Genomic DNA, 17,374 nt, shown 5'->3' on the forward strand with positions numbered 1-17,374 from the left:
GCAGCATGTTCACCAATAGCACTATTGGTATAAGCATCAATATCATCAACAACATCATCATCATTATCCTCAACCAAATCATCATGAATATGATTTTGGCCATCATCATGATTACCAAACTCAACTACACTGGGCATATATGTCTCAGGAACTGGGTTAAGATCAACCAACCCATCAGTCGAAGACTCTGATTTCTCTGCCTTATCAATATCCTCAATGGTCTGATCCTTTATAAAAATTACATCATGACTTCTTACAAGCTTTTTTTTCAACTAGATCATACAATCTATAGCCAAATTCATCATGACCATAGCCAATGAAGATACACTGTCTTGTCTTGACATCTAACTTTGACTTTTCATCTTTTGGCACATGCACAAATGTTTTACAGCCAAAGGCATGTAAGTGGTCATACGACACATCTTTTCCGTACCACACCCTGTTAGAAACATCAACCTGCAAAACAACAACAAAAGATAAATTAATAACATGTGCAATAGTATATAAAGCCTCGCCCCCAAAAAGATGACCAGGAATAATTATTCCTGGTCAAACAATCAAGTCCCTTCTCACTGATGTGGCTAAGTCTCTTGTGCTCTAACACTAACAGGTTATCACACCATCAATGGAAACTGAAGCCTTGGTCCAGTACAAAACAGAACACTTCTTTCCACGTGCCACAACCAAAGAACCTTTAGAGAGTTTCCACTATCCATTACCAAAGGTACTAACATAACTATCATCATCAAGAACATCGAGAGAAATCAGATGCAAACAAATGTCTGGTGCATGTTTGACATTTTTCAAAATCAATTCAGTCCCATTATTTGTTTCTAGACAAATAGTGCCAATGCCAATCACCTTTGACAAACCATTATTACCCATCTTTAAAACCCCATAATCACCTAGAGTATAAGATGTAAAAAAAAATCATTTCTTGATGTAACATGAAAACATGCACCACTGTCAACAACCCAACTTGTCTCATCACAAGCAACATTAATCAAATTCTCATCACAGACAATCACAAGATCACTTGTAGTGGTGGTGGCAACACGATCACCATTGTCATTATCTTTATTTTGCTACTTACCTTTGTTACCTTTATTATCCTTCTTCTACTGAAAACAAAATATTTTGATATGTCCCTTTTTACCACAATAGTTGCATTCAAGATATTTGTACTTAGACCTTTATTTGCTTCTAGCCTTACTTTTATCTCTTCTACCTTGTCCTTGGTCTCTACCATTGCTTCTCCCCCTGTTTTCAGTAATCAAAACCTCTGACTGAGAAGAGGATGCCTACTGAGTTTGTCGTTTGACTTATTCATTCAAAACAACAATTTTTACATATTCCAAGGTCACTACACCACCAGGAGCAGAACTGGACAAAGTCACGTGCAAATTTTCCCAAGAATCAGGTAGAGTATTAAGCAACCAAAGTCCCAAATTTTCACTTTCAAATTTAATACCCATGTCGGATAATTGATCAAAGCACCCCTGAAATTCACTTATGTGATCAGAAATAGGAGTACCTTCCTTGTACCTCAAATTCATAGCCTGTTTCAGCAAAAATAATTTATTGTTCCAAGATTTAGAGGCATACAAGGTCTCAAGCTTATCCCACAAGATTTTGGCATGTGAATCATTAGCAATATGATTCAAAACATTATCATCTACCCATTGTCGAATAAAGCCACAAACCATCTCATTCTCAAAAGCCCATTCTTCATCAGATTTATTTTTAGGTTTTTGAGTAGCAAAAATTGGTAAATGTAACTTTTTCACAAATAGTAGATCCTTCACTTTTCCTCTCCATTTGTGGTAATTGGTGTCATTCAAACTAATCATTCTATCATAATTAGACTCCATCATTTAATCAAACAAATCCACAAACAAATAACCAAGGTCTGATACCAGGGAACACACAAAAAATATCCTGAAATAGATAATGCTAAGAAGACACCAAAAATAAAAGGCAAGGGAACACACAATTTTAACGTGGAAAACCTCATCAATGTGAGGAGTAAAAACCACGAGACCTAGATATCCACTATAAAAATATAATAAGTATAGCAAAGTGCCTCCAAACAAAAAGGATTCACCACAAGCCCCTACTCACAACCAACTAGCGGAAATCACCAAAAACAGTCCAAATAACCCACATTAGGATACTAACAACCCAACCAAAAGAGACGAAGAAACAGAAATCTCACCGTACAGATTAAAGCCCATGATGCCAAGAACAATATACTGAAAAATAATAAAAAATGGAGCACAAATGATTACCCGATTTGATGAAGATAGTGAGCAAAAATCTTCTCTCATTGAAGGTTGAAGACGCAGCTGGCATCGTTGGCTACTGCCTCTGGCGGCCGGCGGTGACTGTTACTGAAGCGATGGAAATGAAGGCGGCAATCGGTGGTGGAGATGGAGCAGTGGATGGTGTCGTTCCCTGTTCCATTCGCAGAAAAAAAAAGAACGATGAAAAATAATGAGGTTTTTTTTTTATATATTAAAGGGTTGTGGGCCCCCACTTGAGGAGGACCCATAACAATAATCGGTCAGGCAGCGGCTAATTGTGACCGAAAGAATTTCTATACCCGAGATGCATTCCTTAACACCCTTGCTTTGTATCCCAGCTTCGGCCAGATGAGGACGTCCGACGACTCCAAGCATGAGATTGCAGCCTTCTTTGCTCATGTCACCCATGAGATTGGAAGTGAGTTATCTATTATTACTGTCTGTAGTTCTTTTCTCTATTGAACTCAATAATCAAGAAACAGTTCAGATGATGAATTGAGCTTTGCTTTGTTTGTAGTAAATTGAAGTTTTCACTTTTCTAATTTCTTTTGGGCTTGCAGATTTTTGTGATATAAACGAGAAAGAAGAAACCAGAAAGGACTACTGCGACCCGAGCTACTCGTAGTATCCATGCTCTCCAGGGAAACAGTACTTCGGCCGCGGACCACTTCAGCTATCATGGAATTACAACTACGGATGTTAGCGTATCCTATATCTCCTTACTTCTAGGAGATAATTGGTTGTACATATCTTAGCTTCTTATCTCTTTTTCTTTCCTTCTTGTATTCTCTTTAGGTCACCAACATTGTCTTTCTATTGTATCCCAATTATATTTAGCTCTACTATAAATAGAGTCATAGCCGATTGAATTGCATGATCAAGAGAAATTATTCCCTTCTCTATTCGTTCTTCTTGGCCTCGTATCATGGTATCATAGCTCTCTCTCTGGGTTATGTCTATTCCTGCTTCTGAACACGCTTGCATTTTCCGTGGTCTGTGGTGTTGAGAAATCAGGGATTCTTCTATGACTATTTTGTCTTGAAAAATCTGGGTTTCTTCTGTGATTGTTGGAATTAGCAGAGATGGTGAGGTTTAATGGCGGTTCTACATTTCTTTTGTGTGCTTGTTCCTCTCAAAACCTTTGTTGGTCCTTTAGATTTCTGTGTTTTTCATGGTTTGTGGTGTTGATGGATGCATCTTTTCTCACTGCATTGTCCGGATTGCTTGCTTCTCTGCTGCTGGTTGGAGAGTTGTGATGGATAAGTTCTGTTGAGTAAATCCTCTGTATCTGTTGTGTATGAGCGATCTTGCGAATGTTTCCCTTGTATTCTTCTTTGGAATGCGCTTCTTTTGAGGATATGAAGATCTTGGACCCGTAGAGCAGACACGTGAAATCACAATGTAGCTACTCTCGAGATCAACTCGTTTGAGAAAAGCCTGGCATCAGGCCGCGCTTCTTCAACCAGAATATCGCACAGAAGTTGTTGTCCCCATGACGCAGCCAAACGAAATCAGGCGCTCTGCGTATGATTCCATCCCGTCGATGCATTGGAGGGCCCACTCAGCCGAATCCTTGATATATGATTCCAACAAGAAGCTGTACATCTCAGAGTAGATGTTCACAATAGCGATTTGGAAGCCATAAATCGCACGAGCCTCTTGATTTCAATACCTGCTTTCCAAAGTCAGTATTAAGTTTCTTTTCCCTAGTTCGTGTTGCTGCAAAGTTCAGTATTTCTCCTCATGGATTCATCTGAAGTAGCTCAACATATCTCTCATCCCATCACTGTTACCTTTGATGGCTCAAGCTTTGATTTATGGTCCCAAGAGATGTGTAGTTTTCTCAAGGGACAACTTCTATGGCAATATGTGACTGGTGAGATTCCCAAACCTACTAAAATTGCTGATGAAACATAAGATAAATTTGTTGAACAAATGGAAAAATGGGACGGGAAAAATCACCAAATATTAACCTGGTTTCGCAATACTTGTATTGCAAGCATCAAGTTGGAATATCGCAGATATAACTCTCCTAAAGAGATATGGGATTTTTTTACAAGCTTGTTATTCTATTTCTGATGATGTGCATCAATTTCAACTCTATAGGCGTCTTCACCGTATGAAGCAGCAACCTGAACAGACCATCCACAGTTATGTCTCTGAATTACAAGTTCTTTGGGATCAGTTAGCACAGTGTGATCCTGAATGGGATAGTACCTCTGCAGCTACTACTTACTCCAAGCTTCGCGATCGCCAACGTGTTTGGAATCTTCTAATAACTCTCAGGGATGAGTATGAACCTATTAGTGGTACTCTACTTCATCGTAGCCCATTGCTTTCTCTTGAATTTGATCCAAGATTTGCTTTCTGAAGAAACTCGTCTAAAAATGCTTCGAGATGAGCGATCCTTATTATCTACTAATGTTGTTCTTGCTACTCCGAGTACATCTGCTACTTCTTCAACTAAACCTTCAAAATGGACCTTCTGCAATTACTGCAAGAAGACTGGTCATACTATTTCTGAGTGTTGCCGCTTGCAAGCCAAAAAGGCGCCTGGACAGAAGTCCTCATCCATGGGTTCTCAAGCTTCTAGTTCTACTGCAGCTGCTGCCACAAAGAATTCTTCTGATAACACCTCTCCAAAATTTTTCCTTAGAGAACTCCAAGCTCTTCTTCACCAGCTCCAACATGATTCTGGTATGCCTTCTAATTCAGCCTTGTCTGTTACTCCAGGTACTACCTCATCATGGTATTTTGACTCTACCTGCTGCAATCATATGACATCGAATTCATCACTGTTTATTTCCAAGTCACATCCTTCTATTGCACCAATTGTTCGTACTGCCAATAGTTCCACTTTAATTGTCAAAAGTGTAGGCATTGTTTCAACATCTCGTTTATCACTTCCTAACACCTTTTTGGTACCTCAATTATCTCTAAATCTTATATCTGTTGGACAATTATGTGAATTAGGTTTTGAAATACATTTTTCAAGTCGTGGTTGTACTGTGCATTATCCACGGACAGGGAAGATCATTGTGATAAGCCATAAGGTTGGGAGACTGTTTGAGCTATTATCTCTTCAATTACCATCTCTTGCTACTGCCGTCATCTCTAGTGTCTAGCATTCTCGCCTTGGTCACATTTCTACCTCTAGATTAGGATCCTTAATTTCTAATGGATGTTTGGGTCCTGTTAAAACAACACACTTTGATTGTGTTTCTTGTCCTCTTTCAAAACATCATGCTTTGCCTTTTATTATAAGTGATTTTGTTTCTTCTACACCTGTTGATCTCATTCATTCTGATATTTGGGGCCCTTTGCCTCATAATACCATGGGTGGTTCATGTTATTTTGTGATCTTCATTGATGATTTCTCTCGATATACATGAATTTATCTCATGCGTAATAAATTTGAATTACCTGCAATCTACATTCAATTTGCCACCATGATCAAAACTCTGTTTTCGTCGATCATCAAATTGCATTGATAATGCCATAGAATATAGAGATTCTATCCTTATCCAATTTCTTTCACAAAATGGAACTATCATTCATAGATCTTGTCCCGGTACCTCTCAACAAAATGGGCATGTAAAACGAAAACATAGGCATATTCTTGAAACTATTCGAGCTCTTTTGATCTCTTCCTCCTGTCCTGAACGTTTTTGGGGGGAAGCAGCCCTCACTACTCTTTATACCATCAATCGCACTCATTCTCCTATTCTTAGTAACATTTCTCCTTATGAACGATTGTATGGCCATTGCCCTGATTACCAGTCTCTTTGTGTATTTGGTTGTGCTTGTTTTGTTCTATTACAACTTCATGAACATACAAAATTGGAACCAAAAGCACGTTTTTGTTGTTTTCTCGGGTATGGTATTGAACATAAAGGATATTGGTGTTGGGACCCTCTTTCCTAACGACTTCGCATATCTCATCATGTTACCTTTTGGGAACACAAAATGTCTCCAGTCTCTCCCCATTTCGAGTTACCACAACATCTTCACACTTTTTTTTTATCCTACTATCTCGCTTTTTTTGATGATTTACCTACAGGTCCAACTACTTCTTCATCTGATAGATCTAACAGTACTGCACCACTTGCAGCCTCTTCTGATGCATCTACCTTGGCTATGGATCCTCCAGCTCTGCCATCTTCTGAGCCCTTGATTCCTCCTGATGAATTCGACCCTGCTCATTCTGATGCTTCACTTCGTCGTTCTGGTAGGGTTACTAAACCTTCTGTTCTTCTTCATGATTGTTATTGTTATTCTACCATTGTATCTTTGTACGAGCCTTGCACCTATCGCGAGGCTAGTATTGACCCTCTATGGCAGAAAGCAATGGCTGAAGAAATTCATGCTCTTACAAGCACTCATACTTGGGACTTAGTTGACCGGCCTCCAGATAAATCCGTGATTGGTTGCAAATGGGTCTACAAAATCAAGACTCGGGCAGATGGTTCAGTTGAAAGGTATAAAGTTATTTTAGTAGCTAAAGGGTTCACACAGGAGTATGGCATTGATCATGAGGAGACTTTTGCCCCCGTAGCCCGTCTCACCTCTGTTCGCAGTCTCATTGCGATTGCTGCGGCTAAGCACTGACAACTATTTCAGATGGACGTCAAGAATGCTTTTCTCAATGGTGAACTTTCTGAAGAGATTTATATGCAGCCCCCTCCTGGTTATGATCATCTCCCTAATCAGGTTTGTCGTCTTCGTAAGGCTCTATATGGACTTAAGCAAGCACCTCGAGCATGGTTCTCCAAATTCAGCTCTACTGTTTGTCAGATTGGTTTTGAATCTAGCACTTACGGTCATGCCTTGTTCATCCGAAAGGCCTCTCAGGGTTGTGTACTTCTCCTCCTTTATGTGGATGACATGATCATTATTGGCGATGATTTGGAGGGCATTTCCGCTCTCAAAACTTTTCTTAGCAAACAGTTTGACATGAAAGATCTTGGTCGACTCAATTATTTTTTAGGCATTGAGGTCTCCTCCGACCACTTGGGATATTATCTATCTCAGGCCAAGTATGCCATTGATTTTGTTTCTCGTGCAGGACTCACTGATACTAAGACTGTTAACACTCCGATTAAGCCTAATGTCCATTTTTTAGCCACTGATGATACTCCTCTTAGTGATTGCACCTTATATCGACAACTCGCTGGCAGTCTTGTATATCTTACTGTTACTTGTCCTGACATTGCGTATGCTGTCCATATTGTGAGTTGGTTCATGTCTGCCCCTCGCACTACTCATTATGTTGTTGTGCTTCGGATCATCCACTATGTCAAGGGCACTTTGTTTCATGGACTTCGCTACTCCAGTGCTTCCTCTCTTCATTTGATCGCATATTCTAATGCTGATTGGGCTGGTGATCCTACTTATAGACGCTCCACTACTGGTTATTGCTTCTTTCTTGGAGATTCTCTAATCTCTTGGCGTAGTAAGAAGCAAATGGTTGTCTCTCGTTCCAGTACTGAAACTGGATATCGAGCTCTTGCCGACACTACCTCCGAGCTGTTATGGTTACGTTGGTTACTCAGTGACATGGGAATTACTCATTCATCTGCAACCCCTCTTCACTGTGACAATCGTAGTGCCATACAGATTGCCCACAATGATGTATTTCATGAGCGCACTAAGCATATTGAGACTAATTGTCATTTTATTCATCATCATGTGCTTGAGGATACTATTCGCCTTATTCCTGTCCCTTCCCAAGATCAGTCTACAGATATATTTACCAAAGCTCATTCTCCTCTTCGCTTTCGTGCTCTCATTGGCAAACTTCAGATGACTGATACATTACCATCTTGAGTTTGAGGGGAGATGTTAACGTATCCTATATCTCCTTACTTCTATGAGATAATTGGCTGTACATATCTTAGCTTTTTATCTCTTTTTCTTTCCTTCTTGTATTCTCTTTAGGTCACCGACCTTGTCTCCCTATTGTATCCCAATTATATTTAGCTCTACTATAAATAGAGCCGTAGCCTATTGAATTGCATGATCAAGAGAAATTATTCCCTTCTCCATTCGTTTTTCTTGGCCTCGTACCAAGGGTGCTACCAGAGAGAGCATCGGATTTGATGGTTTGGGTTCTCCGGAGACGGTGGCGACTGTCGTGGCGGTATCTTTCAAGGCAGCACTTCGGTTTTGGATGAAAAATGTGCATTCAGTCAGTCATAACTTCCGGCCAACGATTTGGGGCGACGATACAGAAAATCAATAGCGGTGAATGTAATGGAGCAGCTTAGGATAAAGTTAACCATCGTGTTGGGTTCTACACAGATTATTGTAATCAATTTGGTGTGTCACCGAGTGACAACCTTTCTTGCTAGAATTACAGTAATTCTCTCTGTGTTGGGTTTGTGGTTTATGCGAATGTATCGTCCTTTCAGTCAAGTGAACTCGTTACAGTAGTTCTCTCCATGTTAGGAGAGAATAAAAGGCATTCCATGGAATAAATGAGTATTAATAATAAAATAAATAAATAATTCAAAGAGTTTTCTCTTTTATTGCTTAAATTTTTGTTTTTATTTTTTCAATTTATGCATGCTTTCAGACTTGGGTATTTTTGACGTGACAAAGCTTTGGGGAATGTTTGTAAATTGCCATGCATCTTGGGTTGATGGTTGCGTTTGGTATTATTGTTATTTTTACCTAAAACGTTTTTGGGTTGATGAATATAAATTGACATACGACTGTGTTATTTTAAACTGTTTTAGATAAAAAAGGCAAATATTAAAAATTAGGGAAATTGTCTAAAATTCCGCCATCATGGATTTTCAATATTTTCTTAAACTCACCATAGATTTTCAAAATATGCAGGGAACCTCATGTCACTAAGTTCACGCTAAACACACTAATGGATGTTAGTAGATTTCTATTTTACCCTTTGTTATATTTGATTTATCTTTTAATATTTCAAAAATATCTCTGTTTACAAAACCCATTTTTCAGCTTTCTTGGAATATTTTCAAGCAGCAAGATAGGAGCAAAATATCTCTCAACAAGTAGAAATCTTATATATAAGGTAATTAGGCACTTAAGGACATTTTAGTCATAAAATATGTTTAATAAGACTGATTCACCATTCAGGGCAGTTTGGTCATTAAAATTGCATTTGTGCTTACCTAAACAATTTCTGTTAATAAATACTAATAGATGATGAGTTTTGGAAAACAAAAACTCAGTGACATGGGATTGGTTGGACATTTTGAAAAGTTATGATAAATTTAAGAAAAACGCTAAAAAATCATGAGGAATTTTAAGCAATTTCCCTAAAAATTAATGTATATGCGTGGGAGGCTATTAAAAATTGATGTGTAATGATACCAAACACAATCTGTATGACTAAAGCCCCGTGGAAAATATTGCCGAATTTAACGATCCAATTATACAATTAATTGAAAAGAAAAGAAGAATTATACACGGTTTAAAATGCAGTAAAGTTTTGAGAAAATTCTCTTTCGGAAAAGGCCACCAAAATGATATATGAATGAATACATCAGGTTGGTTGATCGTAGACTGAAAATTATTTTTCACCACAGATCGAAGTTCCAAAATGGCCTAAATGTTTTTTAGATATATGGGTAAAATACAAAAACCTCTCTTTTAATTTCATTTTAAAATGAATCTAAAGGGGAGGTTTTTATAATAATCAGAACATTCAGGGGAGGTTTTTGTATTTTACCCTAGATATATTAAAGGGATAATAGTATATAAGGGCAATTTTTGGGTTTAATATCAATAAAACTAATATTTAAAAAAAAATTAAAAATAGGTTAACTTTTTAAACATAATATCAATAAAGGGCAAAAACATTGTTCATCATCTTCTTCTTGCCATTTGTTTACTAGTGCCGCCGTCCGTCGCCACCCACCACCACCTGACACCATCCGCTGCCGCCCATCTTTCGCCTCTGCCTTCAGCAACATTGTTGGAGGTGGCCGGAGGTAGAGGTGGCGATGGGCGGCAGCGGACGGCGATAACGGGTGGTGGGGGGCGGCGGCGCTGGTGAACAAATGGCAAGAAGAAGATAATAAATAGTGTTTTGCCTTTTATTGATATTATTTTTAAAAAGTTAATCTATTTTTGCATTTTTTTAAATATTACTTTTATTGATATTAAACCCCAAAAGTTGCCCTTATATGCTATTACCCCTATATTAAAACCTGGGACTAGAGAGACCAGTGTATTATCACATGTCTAAATTTTTCAAATTTAGATACATAGTATTTTGTGAGAAGTTGCTATTAAAGCCCACAACCCACTACCACCATTCAGACAAGTGGCTTTCTCATTTTCAAAAAATCTAGACATGTGACAATTTTTAAGATATTTTTGGTAAAACGCACCATGCACTATCAGACTATAGCTCTCACCATATAGACACATGTCCTCATTTTCTAGAAAGCTAGACATGTGGCATTTTCTTGGAAGTTGCTGCTAAAGCCCACAACCCACTACCACCATTTTTAATTCATTCCTAAAAAAATGCAAAAAATGCAAAAGTGGTTATCCACAACTTGCCTACATTCTATCAAGCTTATTTAATCATTAGCCCTCTATGTATCATAACAATAGAAAATTATCCATATTCTAATAATTATTGAAAAACTATTTTTTGTAATAAATATTTTTAAAATTTTAATAATTATTTAAAATATTAACAAATATAATTTTGATTCCATAATGTAAATTTCACATTACTGATTCTCCGTACTTAGTACGAAGTCATTCCCTAGTATATACATACTTGCTATCCGCTTGGCATGGCATACACATAACTAGCTAGCAACCCTATGAGCAGTCTTCTAGAACTACCAATATAGACAAAACCAACTTAGTTCATTTTCCCACACATACTAATCTCAAGGTTTTTAAAACTGAACTGGACAACGAACCGGTAAGGGTCCAATTCCCCGGTTGAATGGTCCGATCGTTCAAACTGAACGAACGGCCCGTTCTGACAAAAAATTAAAAAAATCGGCCAAACCGTTGAACAGTTCGATCACCCGGGTCAATAGTTTGCCAATCGAATCAACGGTTTTTGGGAAAATAATGATTCTGGGGTGAAACGAAACCAATCACCTAACTGATTCCCAGTTTTTCCAATCCAACCATCCGGTCCAATCCAGTTTTGAAAACCATACATTTACTATTATCTAAAATTCTAAAACATGACCATGGAATAGAAGATGAACAGCAGTGATGAGTATGACATTAACAACATTCTGGGAATCTATTTGCACTAGAGTTGAGTTTCATTTATACTTGTTCATAATAGGCCGCATGGCCTGATGGGCTTGCTCAGACTGGCTCGATTTAAGCCCATTTTGAGGCCTGTAGAATCGATCTTGGACTGTAACCTGTAAGTATCAGGCCGGATTAAATTTTTGGGTTGGACTTGGACATTTTAAATAATCCCAGCCCAATAATATGGTTTGAACTTAGTTATAATTATATGTTGGACAGCAATATTTTTGATGTAAAAGATGTCTGATTATATAATAAGAATAAGTTAAAAGATATGGAATCACAGGTTAGAAGTTAGAACCAATATATTGCCTAATGTGCATGCGGAATGGAGTAGCCTGACTAGTTCAGCTTCGATCTTTCCGTCTCTCTAAATACGATTTTCAAGTCCTATCAGCCAGAGTCTGGATATTCTCCTCGCATAGGGCTCTTCTTAAAGGTGCCAATAGACCAGTTTTGGATTGGATCTCATTTAAATCAAAATTAATTTGGATGGATTGGATGGATCAATAAGATATATTGGATTGGACCAATTCAGATTAAATGATTTAAAGTATTTATTGGATTAGATTGGACCTCGTCCAAGCATAATGAATTTATATTGGATTGGATTGGATTGAGCCAATATCTGGTCCATTGATATAAGATAAGAATATAGGTATCAAACTATCAATGGACCAGGTTTGAATTGAAATCAATCAAAATAAAACAAATTTGAACAGATTGAATGGGTCAAACATTAAATTGCACCAGTCCTAAATGATCCAAAATGTTTATTAATTAGATTAGATTGGATCTGGTCCATTTGTAATGGATTCACATTAGACTTTATTGGATTGCACCAAAATCTAGTCCAATTGATACCCCATGTTCCAGTTATACATTGGAAACATCTTTAGTATTTGTATATTATTATTCATGGGAGATATTCCCCGACAAACAGAGGGATATAATTGTGAGGTGAGTGTGAGGAGGAGATCCCTATTCTATCAACCAAGTCAAGTCAATTTTCAAATTACCTTGCAGTCCAAAAATCTATCAAATCTACTGGACTAGGCTTCCTTCAAGTCAAAGTCAAGATGGAAAACCCAAGCAAATTGATTTGGCAAATTGATAGTTGTCTACTAGTGACGACTCGGCAGTCGGTCAACAGTCTGATCGCATCAAATAAACTGTCTTCATCACGGTTTTGAAAATAGTTAAACTGGTTGACCCCGGAATCGGTTAGGTAATTGGTTCCGTTTCATCATTAGTTTTTGACAAAAATCATTAATTTAATAAGCGAGGCGAACGAACCATTGGCCCATTAACATTTATTTATTTATTTTGTATTTTTTAGGTCAAAATGGATCATCTATTTGAACCAGATAATCGGACCATTCCACCCAGGAACTGGAACCAGAACGGTTCTGTGTCCGGTCCAGTTTTTAAAACCTTGGTCTTCATCACCACTGTTGGGTCCGCACGGTTTGTTGTTTCCTTTGTTTCGTTTTCAATGGAACTGCAAAATAAATTGGATTTTAATGGACTCCAAAAAGAAGGTCATCAACTTTTTGACAAATTTTACTGTAGAAACGAATATCACTTAGTTTTGATGATGTAATAACTTTGATTTCATGGCCTATCTATCTAGGGAAGGAACTTCAATTTTAACTGTTCTCGTCTGCCCCATGGCCATGGATTTGGCCATAAATAATTAAAACAAGAAGGTTCAATTTCAATTCCCTTTGCCAAGTTATGATATAATGATTTGCCTCTTAGATATGCATTCCATGGTATGTTTATCATTCCAATTGAATGCTCTTCTTCTATGGGCTGCATGGATCGGCTCACTGCTTTCTGGGTCTTTTATCATCAACACTGCTGCTGTCACCACCAACACCACATTGGGTGGAAGTGAAACAGATCATCTGGCACTGCAAGCCTTCAAGGCTAAGATAACTGAAGATCCTTTTGGGGTCATGGCCTCATGGAATGATTCTCTCCATTTCTGCTTCTGGGAAGGTGTTTCATGCATCAATCCCCAGCATTCACCAAGGGTTGTAACCTTGGATTTACAATCAAGTGGCTTGGTGGGGACAATTGCACCAGAAATAGGAAATCTCAGTTTCATCAGGCAAATTTGGCTTCGAAACAATAGCTTCCACGGCGAAATCCCTCAACAAATCGGTCGTTTGTTTAGGATACAAGTTTTGGTGCTCAGCAGTAATTCACTAGAGGGACAAATCCCAGGCAATTTGTCTCGTTGCTCCAACCTCAAAATTCTCAGTTTAAGTTGGAACAATCTTACAGGTAAGATACCAACTGAACTTGGCACTTTACTGAAGCTTGAAATACTTAGAGTTCAAAACAACAATCTCATGGGAGAGATCCCACCTTCTTTGGGCAATCTTTCATCCCTTGTCAACCTCACTGCTCAATATAATAGTTTGGAGGGAGGTATCCCAGGTACCATAGGCCGTTTACAGAGATTACAAATGCTTTTGCTGGGTGAAAACAGACTCAGTGGCATGGTTCCTCCCTCTTTGTTTAATCTTTCTTCCCTCATTAATTTTTATGTTGAAGGTAACCAATTGAAGGGTAATCTTCCACATAACATAGGCCTTACTCTTCCTAATATCCACGAAATTACTCTTGGAGAAAACCAGTTTACTGGGACCATTCCAGCTTCACTATCCAATGCTTCTAAACTCGAATGGTTGCAATTGAGAAATAACAGTTTTATTGGGAGGGTGTCTATTGATTTTCGAGGCTTACACCGGCTTAGAGTGTTAACTTTGGGTTTGAATCATCTGGGAAGTGGAGAAATGGATGACTTAAGTTTTATCAACACCATGACCAACTGTAGTATTTTAGAGGGAATTGGCCTGGAAATGAATCAATTTGGGGGGTTCTTGCCCAGTTCTCTAGGAAACCTCTCAACCCAATTCAGTGAACTGACTCTAGGATCAAATCAGATTTCTGGAAGCTTCCCATCAGGGATTGAAAACTACGTAAACTTAGTTACGCTTGGATTAGAGCAAAACATGTTCACAGGTGAACTTCCTTCTTCCATTGGAAGGCTCCAACAGTTAAGCACCCTTTCACTTGGTGGGAACATGTTTTCTGGACCGTTGCCACCATCATTGGGAAACTTAACACGGCTGTCTATACTTGGTTTAGAAATGAACAACTTCAGTGGTAGCATACCTCCATTGCTGGGAAAATGCCATTACCTGCTACAGTTGGGGCTTTCTCAAAATACTCTTACTGGGTCCATTCCTCGAGAACTTTTTGATCTTCCCTCCAGTTTAATTACGCTAGATCTATCTCAAAATCGTTTGGTAGGTTCTCTACCTTCAGAAATTGGCAAATTAACATCTCTTGGAGTGCTAGATGTTTCTGAGAACAGGTTGTCTGGTGAAATTCCCAATACTCTGAGTAGTTGCACAAGCTTAGAGAAGATGTTAATGCAGGGTAACCACTTTTCTGGATCCATTCCTACGTCCTTGAATTCATTAAAAGGTCTTGAATACTTGGATCTTTCACGCAACAACCTATCTGGTCCAATTCCAAAATATTTGCAGGAACTTCGCTTCTTACTGAATTTAAATCTTTCCTTCAACAATCTTGAGGGTGAGGTACCAACAAATGGAGTATTTCGAAATGCAAGCGCAATTTCAATTGTTGGAAATAATAAGCTTTGTGGGGGAGTTTCTTCCTTAAAATTACCAGCATGTTCCATCCAGACATCAGAGAGAAAAGGAACAACTCATCATTCTTTCAAGCTAGTGCTTTGCATTACAATAGTTGGTGTAACACTATGCCTCATTTCGATCTCAATTCTTCTAATCCTTTTCCTGAAAAAAAGGCAAAAAAAGGAGCATTCTTCTGAATCTTCAGTAGGGAATCATCATTTAATGATCTCCTATGAAGAACTTCTGAAAGCAACTGGAGGATTCAATTCCAGTAATTTGATTGGTGTGGGTAGCTTTGGCTCTGTGTACAAAGGAACTCTGGAACAATGTCAAACAATTGTTGCAGTCAAGGTAATAAACCTTCAACAACGAGGAGCTTCCAAAAGTTTCTTAGCAGAGTGTGAAGCATGGAGAAACATTCGACATCGAAATCTTGTGAAGATCATAACATCCTGCTCAAGCGCTGATTTTAAAGGCAATGATTTCAAAGCTGTAGTTTACGAATTCATGTCCAGTGGGAACTTAGATAAATGGTTGCATCAAGAAGAAATAAACCATGACCAAGTTGAACCAAGGAGGCATTTGAACATTCTTCAAAGATTAAATATTGCCATTGATGTTGCATCTGCACTGGATTATCTTCATCACCATTGTCAAGTGGCAGTCATTCATTGTGATCTAAAGCCAAGCAACATTCTTCTAGATGACAATTTGACCGCACTTGTGGGTGACTTTGGTCTATCTAGATTTCTTTTGGAAATGAGTAAAAGATCATCTCTGAGTCAAAGTAGCTCTGTTGGAATAAAAGGATCTATTGGATATGCTGCTCCAGGTAAAAATTAACTTCTCATTGACTTGAAATGATCATAACATACATGCATGGTTATAGTTTCAAAGCTACTTTTCTTAATCATAGATTTTCTCCATGAAAGCTTAACGAAATTTGTTTGAATTACAGAGTATGGTGTGGGTGCTGCTGTGTCAACCCATGCAGACATGTACAGCTATGGTATTCTCCTTCTGGAGATGTTCACAGGGAAGAGACCCACCAATGAAATGTTTAAAGATGGCTTCGATCTTCATAACATAGCAAAGATGGCTTCGCCTGATGAAGTGTTGGAAATACTCGATCCATCATTACTTTTCTCTCAAGGGAAAGACGGGGAAGAGGAAACAGAAGTAACAAATGCAACAGAACAGTGCCTCATTTCAGTAGTTAAAGTTGGGGTGTCATGCTCCATGCCATCACCAAGGGAACGAATGGATGCACGAGAAGCAGTCAAAGAATTACAGTTAATCAGGGAGGTTTATCTTGGACTTCGCACCCATGGCACAAATAAGATGCAGTGAAGAGTTGCCTATTGCTAGCTCTATTGTCATGCTGTAATTAATTTATGTTAAGTTACTTCTACCTTTTCTTGGGTGGGTTTTCCTACTGTACTGTGGTGTCTTGTTTTTTTCTTAAGCCCTTACTGTGGTGTTTTAAGTATCAAAATTTGGCCATTTTATTGATTGCCCCACCCCATAACTTTTTATAGGATTGCACACTTGGGAAAGATAGGTCAGACAATCTATCCAAAACCAAGTACAGTGTACTTATTAAAGGGAATAAGTACACTGTATTCCCCCTCAGAAATCTGAAATGGCAGCAACTACTAGTGTATTAATAGCCCCCCCCCCCTAATAAACCGCATCCTGTCCATGAATTTGGCATCAATCCACAAGTACGATTCAGTCCACCCTAAAAATCTTAGCTCCACCCTATGAGGGGTCAAACCATAAAGTTCCCTTAATATTCTTACCTGAATTATAGTCTTGGAAATGGGGAAAGTTTGTGTTTTGCACATGAACTATGCACAATTGTGTCACTACTATGTGCCACATTAGACAACCAAAGTGGAAACACTCCCTTGTGGAGAGGAAAATACAAAAAACAGAATTAGGCTTATAAATTAAGTGTTGAATAGAACTTTCACCTATTAGTCTCTGCAATATTATTTGCAAAATCATTTAAAACAATAAACAATCTTATTAATTGCATTAAACCTTTTCTACATAATATCCTTTCTTCTTTTAAAGCGCCTTTGTTCTAAATAAACAAATCACTGGCAATATTCTTATTGC

The 17,374-nt window shown here is 38.2% G+C and overlaps 1 protein-coding gene across 1 annotated transcript; it reads left to right on the forward strand.

Moving 5' to 3' along the window:
• Positions 1–13,260: 13,260 nt before the first annotated feature.
• Positions 13,261–16,745, forward strand: LOC148873332 (uncharacterized). Its single transcript, XM_088965403.1, has 2 exons — positions 13,261–16,082; positions 16,209–16,745. The coding sequence occupies exons 1-2, from the start codon at positions 13,319–13,321 to the stop codon at positions 16,598–16,600; spliced, it is 3,156 nt and encodes a 1,051-aa protein (XP_088821529.1). The 5' UTR covers positions 13,261–13,318; the 3' UTR covers positions 16,601–16,745.
• Positions 16,746–17,374: the final 629 nt, after the last annotated feature.

Source organism: Nelumbo lutea, chromosome 1 (genome assembly GCF_056320005.1).
Source record: "Nelumbo lutea isolate HS-2025 chromosome 1, American lotus-T2T, whole genome shotgun sequence".
In the NCBI taxonomy this organism is placed as follows: Eukaryota; Viridiplantae; Streptophyta; class Magnoliopsida; order Proteales; family Nelumbonaceae; genus Nelumbo; species Nelumbo lutea.